The following is a 14,997-nucleotide window of genomic DNA, read 5'->3' on the forward strand; positions in this document are numbered from 1 at the left end:
GTAACATGTCCCAGTCATTCCTTTCGTGCTTCTGTTGGGAAAGATATTCTTTCCTGCATTGTGTAGAGAAACGGGAAGTATATGTGTGTGTGTATGTGTTTTTTTTTTCCTCTTTCCGCACGGAAACTTCCCGCTTTCTTCACATCCCCTGCAAAAGCACCGCACAATGAAAAGAAAAGAAAAGAAAACATTTCTGCTCGTTCATGGCTTCATTGTCAGACCCCTCTTCTTCTTGTGATCCTTTTCTTTATCGAACTCCCCTGCCTGTTACCAAGCAGAGAACGTGCACGAGCGACAGATTTTGGATTTCGCCGACTCGACAGCACACGAGAACTAGTGGACAGTGATGGCAGATACTACTTCTACTACCACCATCACGTGAATCTACAGCCTTGTTTGCGCGAGGTCCGAGGTCAGATCGTCGAGAAGCAAAATAGTGTAGTGCTGCGTACTAGCGCTTGGATCCAAGCCGACGACTGGCGGATTTGGATCCTACTCACCGGAGATGTTCACGTGGCGGTGCGCACCGCCCTTTCCCCCCGCGAGAGATAGAGATAGAGAGCCTTTCCACCCACTGCATCTACACGACGTGTATGACACTACGGGAGCCCGCGCGGCTCACTGGAGCAGGTTCGCGTGCCGCTGTGTGCCTCCGTGAGCGCTCCGCGTGGCCCGCCGACCGTTTACTCCTTTCCCCAAGCCCAAGCCCAAGCCCAAGCCTGCCTATTAAAACCCAGCGCTACTCATCCTCTGCCTCCCTGCCAGTTCATTACTCTTCTCCTCGCTCCCAGTTTTGAATCGAGAGAGAGAGAGAGAGAGAGGTGTTGGGTGCAGCTAGTAGCTAGGAGCAAGCAAGCAGATCCAGGAGGAGCAGAGCGGAGCGGAGATGGCGGACTGGGGGCCGGTCGTGGTCGCGACGGTGCTCTTCGTGCTGCTGACGCCGGGGCTGCTGTTCCAGCTGCCGGCGCAGGGCCGGATCGTGGCCTTCGGCAGCATGCACACCGGCGGCCTCGCCATCCTCATCCACGCCGTCATCTACTTCGCCCTCATCACCATCTTCCTCATCGCCATCGGGGTCCACATCTACGCCGGCTAGACCCCACACCCACTCCTCTTCGCCGCACATCTCCGCCGTGCGTGCCTATGAAGCTTTGCTGTCCCGGAGGCGGCTTCTCTTACTATTACCGCTTGTATTGTACTTACTGTGTAGTGGGTACCTTCTATTATTGTCTTCTTCATTTAGGTGGCCAGAGAAACAAATATGGTTTGTTGTTTGCCTGGCTGGGATTTCGTTTGAGATGGCTGCCAGTGGCATGGCGCTCTCCGTCTCTGGGATGAAAATTTATCCAGAAAGGCTGGCTGGTGTTGCTGCTGCCGTTGCCCTTGTGATTCCTCTCTTGAGTTAACCTTGGACATGTTAATTTATCCATCTTTTTCACGCTGCTCTTCTTCAAATCATACTGTATCTTTCTTCTTCCTTGGAGAAAGTTGTGTGTTCGAGTTACCTGAACGAACGCACGTCATTCAGAATATAAGCTAAAGAACAAGAACCCATTCCAGCTCTGCTGCGTGCACTGTGCAGTTGTACTGAACTCCTCCCGGTTACCTTCAGAGTCTGCCCGTAGCTTGCACCAGTAGGTCTTGTCACTCCCTTTGCGCACTTCGCGGATCGTTTCGTTTGGGTGGGTGTGAAGGTCTTGCTCGCCCCTGCTCCCCTGCCGCATATGCTGCGCTGGACCAAATCGGTTCATGTGCCATTTCAAAAAAAAAAAAAGGATCGGTTCATGTGCAGATGTGCTCCCACCGACCGGATCACCTTTGCTCCCATCGGCCGTAAGCAACTTGGGGGCTATTAAGCGGCTTCGAATCGGATTCTACTCCGCTGAAAAGTCACATCGAACCGACACACACCGAGGCCGGACTTAGACAAATCCGTCCCTGCGCGTATGCGGACATTAACGTCTCAAGTATTTGATTTTATAATTAGATAACTTAAATTAGAAACCTCAGCACATCCGGTTTCGCCGTGTCCATGTCTGGTGGTCGGTTATGCTCCTCAGAATGTTGGTTTGGTCACCGGCAAGATAGAGTAGGGCACGGGACATGTGCCGGTTCAGGAGACTTAAAGCGCCGCCGTCTTACATGTCCTACTCTTTCTTATCATAGCCCGGACCCCGAACAATGCTGGAGGAGTCAGATCGATTATGGATCCGTTTTGGGATGAGCTAATGACATTCACCATGACGCGATTACGGCGTCCGAACTGCTTCATCATACGGGACGCTGGAAAATGCAAATCCGCCTCGTTGACGTCCACCGTTGTGAAGGCTGTCGTTGCCTCCCACGCCCGCTGCCTCGCACGGCGGGTACGTGTGTCATGTTCGGACGACGCTCATGATGCGTCCATGGCCTCGGTGGGAGGGGTTGCGCGTTCGTCACCATGTTCAAACGTTAGACGGACACATCATCTCGGTGAGGCATCAACGACACATCTAGCGCCGGATTCATGCAACATTTGGACGGACACAACGAATTTTCGGCGGAAGGAGTCCTAGCACTGTCTCGCATGGGCCTGTTTTCAAAAACGGCTAGGGTGATGAAGAGAAGTGAAGTGAAGTAAAGTGGTTAGAGTTTGATCTAGAAAGCGAACGAAGAGGAATATATGTGGGTCAGGTATGCCAGCGTAGACGGCTTCGATATGGCGGACGTCCGTCAGGGCGGCTCATATTTAAGCCGGATATAAGCCATGCCGGTCACTTCAGACATTTAAGGCCTGTTCTTTTGGGCGTTTGAGACGAGTTTGCCGCGTTTGTGCTCTTAAGCAATAAAGTGTTCCAGCCGGATACACCATGAAAAATGATCTTTGGGCACCTTCAAACCCCGACCCTCAAACTGCATGGTTTGGATATGTTTTATCATCTAACACGGTTTTATGTCAGTTTACTCAATGATGGTTTTTTTCCGTAGACCGGTAGACAGATAAACCTGAGAGACAGCAACATGGGGCATAGGCGATTAAGCAGCTTCGAATCGGATTCTACTCCGCTGTAAAGTCACTTCGAACCAACACACGCTATAGTTCAAACCGGACCTCCTATTGAAAAGTCAATTTGGACAGGACAAACTACTCAGGTTAAGCTGACTACACGGCTATTTCTACTCCTAATTTCTCAGTGTTTCGTTCGCTTGTTCCCTCCCCATCCATCGAACAAGAGGACCACCCCTTGATCCCATCCCACTACCAGCGATTCTCCCTAATTTTTTTACTAACCGAGCAATGCCCAAAAAAACCCCATAAAGACCAAACTATAGCATCCTTTCCATGCCACACCTCCCTTGCATAAAAAAAAAACTTACATACGATAGGATCCTTTCCATCTCACATCTCCATGCCCAAAAATAGTTTCCATAAACAACATCAATCAAATCGCCTTGCAATTAGATATACAATGACAATTAATCAATCTTTTCGCTCTTTCCATCTTGCACCTACAATGCCCAAAAATAAACCGACAATCAATCAAAGTCGTTTGGTTCGTTAGCAGCCCCTCCCATCGATCAAACGAATGGCTTCAATCCCACGCGATTTTTAATTTCAAAAAAAAAATCCCACACGATTTTTTTTCTAACCGAGATCTCCTCCCGTATCTGGTTCTTAATACCTGTTTCCTTAGCCATACCAATCTATATCATGCATGTAGAAGGTTCAAAAAAAATCATGCATGTAGAGGCCAGATCGCGCAATTAAAAGACGCATTTGCATGAAATCCCATCTAATCAATCTCCTCGATCCAAAATCCTGAAATATCTTAGCGCTAGACTCTCTAGCCTCTCTTCTTGTTCCTCTGGAGTCCTGGACAATCTAGACCTAAACCTGCCACCGATCCGTCATCCGTGATGGAGCCCAGGAGTTGGAAGGGCATGTGATCGATCTGAACTACGATCTCAGGAGTCGCCGTTGTGTAAATGAGAGCATGTGGTGGAGGTGGCTACAGCATGACTGAGGAAGGAGGAAGGAGGCGATGCGGCTGGGTGCGCTCCTACTTATGGCCGGCGCCGTTTAGATTGTGTTGCTCTCCTGCCGCCAACCCTCACTTGGCGGCGCCTATGGTCGAGATCGGCGAGAGAATAGGACGGCTACGAGTGTGTGAAGCCCTGCAGATGCAGGGAGTAACCTAGAGGATTGCGTCCGCACGGGTGAGGAGACGATCGTTTGCTGCTGCAAGGACAGGAGCGTCGGTTCCTACGCCATGTACGCCCCCGCTAGGAGATCTCTTGTGACGCCCCGGTACGTTGTGTGCTCGCTACTGGTTTTTGCCATCTTCGACCTTCTCCTCTGGTGCCGCCTTGGGCCTTGGGCGACGACCATCGCCTCCCATCTGAGTCACTCCAGGTACCGCCGCCCTCCGCTCTTGTAGGTTTCCATCTTTACCCATCCTAACCCTCTCAGTAGCTTTTTAAACACTAATCTTGCATTGCTAATCTCGTTCCCTCCGGGACGAACGGGTGCTTTGTGGTTGCATTGCGGAGCCGGCTGCAGCGAGTTCATCAGTAGCGTGCACCAGTCGTGTTGTTGGTAGTGGGACTGCGGAGAGGACTTATATCTTCCCTTAATGAAATTTAATATGTATTAACCCTGCTAGCTGGGTCTCTGATGATTTCGGTTGTGCATTTGCAGATGACGAGTCAGAGAGTCGTGAGGAAGATTTCTAGGAAGATCACAATGTCCCTAGAGGTTCCAAGAATGAGAAGAAAATGCAAGAGAGAGGCGTGCAGTGTTAGGTTGCACTGCCGCGTCCTTTTATAATGGGAGCAGTATTTGTACCGCTGAACTTGAACGTCCCAATGTATTATTGATCGGCAGCATGAATGGGCCGATCAGGTGAGGTTTGCCATAATATTCATATTTTGCACCAAAAAGGGAAAGTAGTGGCACCCAACTTCGTGGATGTGATTACAAGCTAATATTTTAGTAGCTTGCAAAGTTTGGTCACCAAAAAACAAGAAATGATCTCCATACAAAACAAAATACAGATGATACTCTGCACCGAGGTTACTGATCACATTTTTTCACCATAAACTTTGTTTTTTTTTGTAGAGCTACTCGGATATCATTTCGCCACCAAATTTTGCAGGGACCTAAACATTTGGTCAAAATCGCATCCACAAAGTTTCAGAATTTTTTTTAAAATGTGTTGCTAAGTTTTCGATCGTGGGTGCACCAGAGGTGCAATTTCCGTGGGTTCTCATCCGTGAATTTTTTTAGCATATGGTTTGTTTCTTTGGTAACTTGTATAGCTATGCTCTGATATGTAATATAGATAAAAACTATGTATTGATATTCTATCCCGACCTGCTTGGATGTTGTTATGAAAAAAATTGGTCTAGATGAAAGCAATAAAAATATATAGCATCAATGGCATTAAAAATGGAATATGAAATCTATAGTTCGATATTGTTGTTTGTTGGAAAGGTTTCTCATCCATGATTTTTCTGCATATGGTTTGCTGCTTTTGAAACTTCTATAACTATGCACTGCATATAGATAAGAATTACATATTGATATTCTATCAAGGCCTGCTTGATGTCGTTATGAAAGTCATTTCTGGTGCGGATGAAAGGAAGTGACTGGATATCATCATTGTGCCTAACAACATAGTGATCTTCAACTCCCAACCTGTCTAATGTTTCCATGCGGAATATTCAGCAAAATGCCTCAGATAATAAAATAGCTCTCGCCTTCAGTGGATACCCTAGAGAAATTGGTGTTGTTGTGTTTTGAATGATGCCTCTAGCTGTGGTAGAACAGTATTCATGATACATGGAAGTGTAAATGCATGTCATGGTCATACTATGAGAGGAGAAATCGAGCAAATATCCTATATGAGCTTTATGGCATACAAATCTTTTTTTGTTGTTTCTGTGCTCTTGATAGTTGGTTGTGGTTGTTTCATAAATGGGTCCAGTTTGGCTATTTTTCATGATCTTATCAAGATATTGCGCACTATACAGATTAATTATTGACAACTTTAGTAAATTACGCCTGATATTTATCTTTCGGTGGTTATCGATCCTTATATGACATGCAACTATAAGGATAAACTGGATTCTGAACTCCTATTTCTTGATGTGTGACATTTAAAACGTCCATTTCTAAGATATTAGAATAACAATGATAAGCTTAAGTCGTCATGTCAGCCTCATGAAGCCTGATTCCCTCGGGTGTGCGATTTAAATTTTCTCTTTGTTCGTTATATTTTCTTGATTTTCATATCTATATTTCAGCTAGATTTTTGTCTATTAGGTTTCACATGTTTTTAGGGCATTTGATCTGCCTTCTTGATTGGGGGCGGGGGCATCACGGGTGGCCCATGCCTCCTCCTCCTTGATGGTGGTGGCAGAGCAGTATGAACACCAGAGGAGGGGGTCAGGGTGTAGAGTGGGGCAGTTGGCGGTGGACTCCTCCTTGGTGGTCTGTGGGGAAGTACGGTGCGAAGGATAGAGGGCGTCATAGCAAAGGTGAGGTGGCCGTCATCCATTCTTAAAAGAGAGGCCTCCAGCGAGAAACATGCCGCTACGGTAGGAAATCTAGAGGAAAGGGAAGGTTCCGCCGGGAAAAGGGAATGATGGGTCGTGGGGTGGGGTTTTTCTTCTGGGACCGCATGTTGGAGATAACATGACATATAGTCTAGACAACCACATTTGTCCCCCACCTATGGGCTAGATTTAGGTGAGCTCAGACTGTCCGTTGAATTTTGGGGAACTCGTTGGGTGCTCGTTTGATTTCCGAACACGCCTGGACGTATAAGGGAGAAATTTGCTTCAACCTTGAAGATGACCTTAATCATTTATTTGATTCGATTGTCGCCCGTAGCAACGCACGGACATTCTACTAGTATACATAGGATATGGCTAGCGAGCGCCCGAGCGTCCACTGGTAGGAATTAGCATTCATCCAAATATGGAAAAGAACAGCTGACGCAGACGGCCGCAATTCACTAAAAAAGAAACCATGTCCTCGCGTGTATTTATTTAGGGATCCAAAAGGTTTAAAAAACTTTAACTTCTGATTTAAGTGTCGAAATTCAATTTTGTTTTCACAGTTGGCTTTCTCGCGACAAGTTCTTTGAAACTAGATCTCATATAGATAGATTTCGTCGAACTTTTTTTGAGGCAACTTTGGATACGATGGAGGCAACTTTAGTGTTATAGAAAAGCAATTTCATTTCTTCCCAGTAAGACTGCCTATTAGGTTGGTTTGTGTAAAAAATGAGAAAACCACAGACACAACATGATGCACCTTTAGTGCTACATATGTAAAAGTCTAAGTTCACCACTGGTGGGGCTATTGGAGGCAAAACAAGGACAATAACTTTCATATTGTTATGCACTTGGGTCTCACATAAATAAATTAGCAATTTTTGGGGTGTTTTTGTGCAATTCTAGTGCATTCAACAAGCAACTCATGTGTGTTTCCTATTGGTTGGTTTGTGTAAAATGAGAAAATCAAGAAAATGTGTGCAAGTCCAACTCATCTTGTGTGTGTATGAAACTATATACATCTGCATATAGCAATTGTTCTAGCAAACTCTAAGCAACTGCCCCCCTAGCAGAAATCCACACAACTGGTCTAGCAAGATCCCAAGCCACTATTCCTAGCAAAAAATCCAAGCAATTGTCCTAGCAAATCCAAGCAATTGTAATACCAAAATGCAATGCAAAATTGTTTATAGCAAAACCAAGCAAATGTATTACCAAACAGCAATGCAAAATTATTCTAGCATAACCGAGCAACTATCCTACAAAACCAAGCAACTATACCATCCAATTCAAGCAACTGCATTACTAAATAACAACCATGAAAAAAATGTCCTAGCAAAACCAAGCAACTGTCCCTAGCATTCCTATTTAGATTGTCTACTTTAGGCAGAAAAAACGTATGGCCAACTTGAATATCCTTTGTGGACAGCTATCTTACCCCCCCTCCCCTCCCCATGCAACTTATCTATTCTAACAAAAATCCAAAACAAGTTAATTACAAAGAAGACACAAAATGAAAAATTTTCTAGCAAAATAATCCAAGCAATTGTCTACCAAAACAAAGCAACTATATTACAAAAAACACAAATGCAAAAACCTGTTCAAAATGAATCTTGGCAATTGTCCCAAAAAATCACGAGAACTTGACAATGATAATTACTTGTTGTCGGTGTCAAAACCGGCGGATCTCGGGTAGGGGGTCCCGAATTGTGCGTCTAGGCCGGATGATAACAGGAGGCAGGGGACACAATGTTTTACCCAGGTTCGGGCCCTCTTGATGGAGGTAAAACCCTACGTCCTGCTTGATTAATATTGATGATATGGGTAGTACAAGAGTAGATCTACCACCAGATCAGAGAGGCTAAACCCTAGAAGCTAGCCTATGGTATGATTGTCTGTTGTCCTACGGACTAAAACCCTCCGATTTATATAGACACCGGAGAGGGTTAGGGTTACACAAGGTCGGTTACAAAGGAGGAGATATCCATATCCATATTGCCTAGCTTGCCTTCCACGCCAAGTAGAGTCCTATCCGGACACGACACGAAGTCTTCAATCTTGTACCTTCATAGTCCAACAGTCCGGCCAAAGGATATAGTCCGGCTGTCCGGAGACCCCCTAATCCAGGACTCCCTCAGTAGCCCCTGAACCAGGCTTCAATGACAATGAGTCCGGCGCGTAGTATTGTCTTCGGCATTGCAAGGCGGGTTCCTCTCCAAATTCCGTGTACCTGTTGAAATAGTGTTCGGCCTCTTGTGAATGTTGCGCTCCTTGGCCTCCACGCCCAATAATGGCCACTTTCCACGTGTTGAGCGAATGTGAAGAGCCAGGGTGTGTTTACATTTACCCCCCTAGCTGTGTGAATGAGCTGCCTATTAAAAAGACGAGAATTCAGATCCAAATCACACCATACTCCCTTGGCGAGCCTTCATCGGAGCGCATCCGACAGAGATCCATTCCATCATGGCCGGTCGATGCAGCTCCTCCTCTCGCTCCCCTAGCCCCAATCCTGGAGATTGGGAGAGATATTCCGTCCCGCACAGCAAATTAGTGATGCTTCAAACTAAGGGATTTCTTCCCCCAGCGTACATCGTCCCGGTTCGAGCCGGGCTCGCCACCTATAATGGCGGAGAGCAAGCGGAGAGCCTTCCCAATCCCTCCAAGGGAGAGCGGGTATGCCTTGTCCCTCATTTGGTAAGAGGGCTCGGATTTCCAATTCATCCGTTTCTCCGGGGGCTCCTGGAGTTCTACGGCCTCCAGTTGCACAACCTTACGCCTGCCTCCATATTGCATATCGCGGGATTCATAGCCCTTTGCGAGCTGTCTTTGGGCTATGAGGCTCATTGCGCGCTGTGGAAGAAGCTGTTCTGCCTTGTGCCCCGTTCTCAGAAGGGGTCAATATATCAAGTGGGCAGAGCCGAAGTGTGGCGTATTGCCGGGACCGAATATCTGTCTGGAACCCCAAAGAAGACGTCCGAAGACTGGCCTTTAGAATGGTTTTATATAGAAGACGTCCCCCTCCTGGATCCTATTCGAATCGGCCTCCCTGAGTTCGGCAACGCTCCTTTGAAGAAGCGCCGAAGCTGGCGTCCACGGAGCTCCCTGGAGGAAGACGACATGGACGTTCTTTACATGATGAGTCGGATAAGTTTGTTAGCTCGATCCGAATTGACCATGATCAAGGTCATGGCCACATGTATTATGCGGGGGGTGCAGCCGCTTCAGTATAGAGGCCACCCCATGTGGGATTTCAACGGGGAGGATGACGCCACCCGCTACGGTTGTAAAAGGCCGGGATCGGTTGCTGATTTAATAAAGATCTTATCCACTTTGTACAAGGGAGAAGAGGAGGAATTTCTCCGTGTCAACCCGCAGGGCGGATTTTCTATGTACAATCCTCCGAGCTGGGTAAGCGGAGACTTTTTCTCGCCCATCCGTTTCATATTCCCATAGTTAAGTATTCAGCCTAGCGATTTCAATGCAGGAGCTACGCCAGGCTGTAAGGGAGATAAACAACCCCCCTCCACAGCCCGAGGACCCGGAACGGTCCCTTGACCCGGCCTCCCAGGAGGATCCGGACATATCTGTGGAGCTGATCAATAGGGTATTTTACCAATTGAGCAATGACAACGCCTTGGTGGCCATTACGGCCGATTACTCTGGGCTACTTCCAGCCTCACAGGTAACTGAGACCGAAGTCCCAATACTTTGAAAAGGGATCCGTCCCTGCGTGTTTTTGATTACCGTATAACAACCGTGTTTTGCAGGGGAGGTCCTCGAGGTGGAAGGCCGAGCCTGCGGCGACTAGCCAACAAGGGGCCGCGAGGCCAGGCGGGCTGAAAAGACACGCGGTCTGGATTGAGACACCGGCGAAGCGGTACGGCGCGCCGTCTTTATTCCAAGACATTATTCTCAGAGGCATACTAACGCCCATGCCTTCTTTTTAGGAAAAAGAGCGCTCGCCGGACTATACCCGGAGAGGCTACTAATCGCGCCTCCATCAGCCAGGCTCCAAGGCCGGATTCGGAGGCGGGAACGAATACGAGGCGTGCGTCGGGCGCTCCTCCGACAGAGGATGCGGATAGACTGTCCGCCACCAATTCCGAGGTGGAAAGTGCCATGAACCACAGGCGTCGTAGGACTGTTCTTCGTGACGCTTGTTCTCCCAAGAGGCATTGGATGCCTTCAACTCGGGAGATGCGTACCTCCGTGCCTCTCAAAATGGTCTAGCCAGAGCCACAGAGCAGTATGTAAAAGACATACGGGTGAGAAAATTTGGTGGTTATATATATCAGTAGCCCCTGAGACTTGAAACAGTTAGAATAACTGATTTAAGGATCATTTGTTATGCAGGTTCTTACAGAAAAGAATACCCAACTGTCCCAGGAGCTAGAAGAGTGCAAAGCCCAACTTCAGGCCGCACTGGCCGCAGCAGGGGAGCCCAAAGAGACCCCCTCTGGTAATATATCCTTCGAATGATAAGTATCATATAGAGTGCGGCGTATATGCAGATCTGACGATAAAATTGCAGATGACGCTGGAGTAAATCCGGATAAGCAACAGCTCCTACGCCAGCTGAAGGCCGGTGAGAGCGTGCTTACGAGGGTGAGGCAGGAGAAGAATGATCTCCTAGATGCCAACACCAAGCTGGGCGTGGAACTAAAAGATGTTTGTGCCCAACTGTCGGACTCTGTTAAGGAGAATCAGCGGCTTCGACGCGGCATATTTAGTAAGTGCTTGAACGAACTTTGAAAAAGAGTTCGGCGAGGAAGTTGGCTGACAGAGTTATGTCTGTAGGTATGCTAACAGGTCGTCCTACAGAGGAAATGCCCGGTTCTATGGGTGACCTTCTTCCCGAGCTCTCACAACTGCACGAACGAGTTCGGCAGGTGATGCAAGGCGTCGCCCAGGCCTTGTGGCCATCCGTCTCCATGCCCGAAGGCCTTGGAGAGCTTGCAGAGAAGCTGAAGGGAGCACGGCGGCGCTTCCGATTATGGAAGATATCGGCCTGCCGTCAGGGCGCCAGAAAAGCCTGGGCAATGGTGAAGACGCGGTACACGAAGGCTGACCCGAACCACATGGCCGAGGTCGGACCTGTGGGGCCCGATGGGAAGGAGATCCATGTGATCTTAGTGTACGGCCAAGTAGAATTGGCCGCAAAGTATTCCTAACAGGACTGTAGACTAGACAGCCTATTGGATGATACTGAAGAGGAATTCAACCAGTCAAATTTATGTAATTTAAAGTGACATGTGTAATGCCTTCTAGCCGGATTGTAGATCATTTGTCGTGGCAGACCTTTTCGCTTCAACCTCGGGACCCGACGGTCCGGAGTGTATCCGAATACCCTCTCGGTTATGTAAGAACCGGGGCATGCGTGGAGACCAGGCGTAGGGGTTATTAGTGCTTTAACGGACAAGTGCCCAACTAGTTATGTTATATTACATGGTTAGTAAGAAATATCTTCCAGAAAGAATAGTTCTGTTAGGGGTTCCTTTCCCTGGGAGGCATGCCCTAAAGTGCATGTCCGGACTGCGAGAAGAGATGCAGAAAAAACATCTGAGGGCGCATAAATAAATAAGTGAAAAATCATCTTTAGTTCACCGATCGAATATTTCCTTAAGAACGCTAGTTTTCGGCTTCACCCAGTCTGAGGTACACATCCGGCTGACCCGGCAGTAACAATCGCAGAGGTGCTCCCCTTATGCCCTAGCCAAATTAACGGGAACGTAGGGCATAAATACAAGAGCCAGGCAACCCAGCTTGGCCAAAACTTAAGTCATATTGATGCATATAATGGTGAATAAAGGGTACATGCGGAAGGATAACACATGTGTTGGGCATAAAGCCCGTATGAATAAGCTTTTGTTAAAGAAGCCCCCAGGTATGATGAGCATGGATAGCGCGTCAGTTGCGTGCAAACAAGGCACGAATGGGCCCCTAAAGGCTGTGAGAGAAAAGAAAAAGAGAAGGAGAAAAATATAAGACAGATAGTGTATAAAAATGGACAGAGGAAGGAGACAAACATGGAGTCCGGCGTTTGGCGTAGAATCTTCGAAGTCGGGTTGCGTTCCATGGGTTCGGCTCGAGTCGATTATCCGATGCATCCCGCAGACGGTACGCTCCACCAGTCAGGACTTGGTCAATGATGAAGGGACCTTCCCATTTGGGCTTGAGTTTGTCCTTTTTCTTATCCGGCAGGCGTAGAACTAACTCGCCAATATTGTAAGTTTTGGTCCGTACTTCTCTGCTTTGGTATATTCGAGCCTGCTGTTGATAGAATGCGGAACGGGCTTTTGCCACGTCACGCTCCTCCTCCAAGGCGTCCAAACGGCCGTGCCGATCGAGCTCGGCTTCTCTTTCTTCGTACATGTGCACTTGAGGTGAGTCATGAATAATGTCGCAGGGCAGAACCGCCTCTACGCCGTATACCATAAAGAATGGTGTGTATCCGGTAGTGCGATTCAGCGTGGTCCGCAGCCCCCGGAGTACGGAGTCGAGTTCCTCTACCCAATGTGTGTTAGATTCCTTGAGGGACCGCACTAATCTAGGTTTGATGCCGCTCATGATAAGACCATTTGCTCGCTCGACCTGACCGTTAGTTTGTGGGTGATAGACTGAATCATAATCAAGCTTGATGCCCATGTTTTTGCAGCAGAGTTTTACCTCGTCTGCCGTAAAGTTTGTGCCATTATCAGTGATGATGTTGTGGGGGATGCCATAACGGTGTACGACCCCGGATATGAAGTCTATCACCGGTCCGGATTCGGCCGTCTTAACAGGCTTGGCTTCTATCCATTTGGTGAACTTATCCACCATGATCAGTAAGTATTTTTGCTTGTGGGTTCCTCCTTTAAGGGGTCCAACCATGTCAAGCCCTCAGACCACGAAGGGCCAGGTGATGGGGATAGTTTGGAGGGCGGTGGGTGGCATATGGCTTTGGTTAGCAAAAAGCTGGCAACCAACACATCGTTGGACTAAGTCCTGAGCGTCTGCCCGGGCCGTCGGCCAATAGAAGCCTGTACGGAAAGCCTTGCTTACAAGGTCCCGGGCCGCCGCGTGGTGACCACCGAGTCCGGCATGAATTTCAGCCAGAAGATTCCGCCCTTCCTCTTCGGAGATGCACCTTTGAAAGACTCCGGTGGTGCTTTTCTTATAAAGCTCTTCCTCATGCACTTTATAGGCTTTAGATCGCCGCACTATGCAGCGTGCCTCGTTTTGGTCCGCAGGAAGTTCCTGCTTAGTTAGGTAGGCTAGGAATGGTTCTGTCCACGGGACGATGACTGCCATTATTACGTGGGCTGAAGATGTTATTTTGTTGGCAGAGCCTCCAATTATGTCAGAATAGTCGATGTCAGGCAGTGCGGTTGGGTCCGGGCTGTTATTTCCGGGTTCCCCTTCCCATACTACGGATGGCTTGAACAGCCTCTCCAAGAAGATGTTTGGAGGGACAGCATCGCGTTTTGCGCCGATGCATGCCAGGACGTCTGCTGCCTGATTGTTTTCCCGGGCTATATGGTGAAATTCGAGCCCCTCGAACCGAGCTGACATTTTTAGGACGGCATTGCGATAAGCTGCCATTTTCGGATTCTTGGCATCAAAGTCTCCATTTATTTGGGATATCACGAGGTTCGGATCCCCGCGCACCTCTAGGCGTTGAATGCCCATGGATACTGCCATCCGGAGACCATGTAGAAGGGCCTCATATTCGGCTGCATTGTTGGAGTCCGTATACATTATATTTAGTACGTATTGAACTGTATCTTCTGTTGGGGACGTCAAAACGACGCCAGCCCCCAGACCAGCCAACATTTTGGAGCCGTCGAAGTGCATGATCCAGTTTGAATATGTGCCGTACTCTTTAGGGAGTTCGGCTTCCGTCCACTCGGCGACGAAGTCGGCCAAAACTTGCGACTTAATAGCTCGCTGTGGCTTGTAAGTTATGTCGAACGGGAGGAGCTCAATGGCCCATTTGGCAATCCGGCCCGTCGCATCGCGGTTGTTTATAATATCGCTAAGTGGTACTTCTGAGGCTACCGTTATCGAACACTCTTGAAAGTAGTGTCGCAGCTTCCGGGATGCCATAAATACCGCGTACGCTATCTTTTAATAATGAGGGTACCGCGACTTGCATGGAGTAAGGACAGTGGACACATAGTAAACCGGCTTTTGAAGGGGGAATTTGTGTCCGTCCGTTTCTCGTTCAACGACGAGCACTGCGCTTACTACTTGATGAGTTGCCGCAATGTATAATAGCATTGGTTCGCCAATGTTTGGCGCGGCCAGGACTGGGTTTGTTGCCAATATGGCTTTTATTTCGTCGAGTCCGGCCGTGGCGGCATCCGTCCACTCGAAGTGTTCGGTGCGCCGGAGGAGGCGATAAAGGGGTAATGCCTTTTCTCCCAAGCGGGAGATGAAGCGGCTTAGAGCCGCCACACATCCGGTCAATTTTTGTAT

At 48.2% G+C, this 14,997-nt stretch overlaps 1 protein-coding gene across 1 annotated transcript; it reads left to right on the forward strand.

Annotated features, from left to right (window-relative positions):
* The first annotated feature begins 746 nt into the window (after positions 1-746).
* Positions 747-1,438, forward strand: LOC123081607 (uncharacterized). Its single transcript, XM_044504154.1, has one exon. It carries the CDS (start codon positions 887-889, stop codon positions 1,094-1,096), a length of 210 nt encoding a protein of 69 aa, XP_044360089.1. The 5' UTR covers positions 747-886; the 3' UTR covers positions 1,097-1,438.
* The last annotated feature ends 13,559 nt before the right edge of the window (positions 1,439-14,997 follow it).

Source organism: Triticum aestivum, chromosome 4A (genome assembly GCF_018294505.1).
Source record: "Triticum aestivum cultivar Chinese Spring chromosome 4A, IWGSC CS RefSeq v2.1, whole genome shotgun sequence".
Taxonomy (NCBI): Eukaryota; Viridiplantae; Streptophyta; class Magnoliopsida; order Poales; family Poaceae; genus Triticum; species Triticum aestivum.

Coding starts and splice junctions, on each gene's coding strand:
- LOC123081607 (XM_044504154.1), top strand. CDS start 887: ATGGCGGACTGGGGGCCGGTCGTGGTCGCGACGGTGCTCTTCGTGCTG.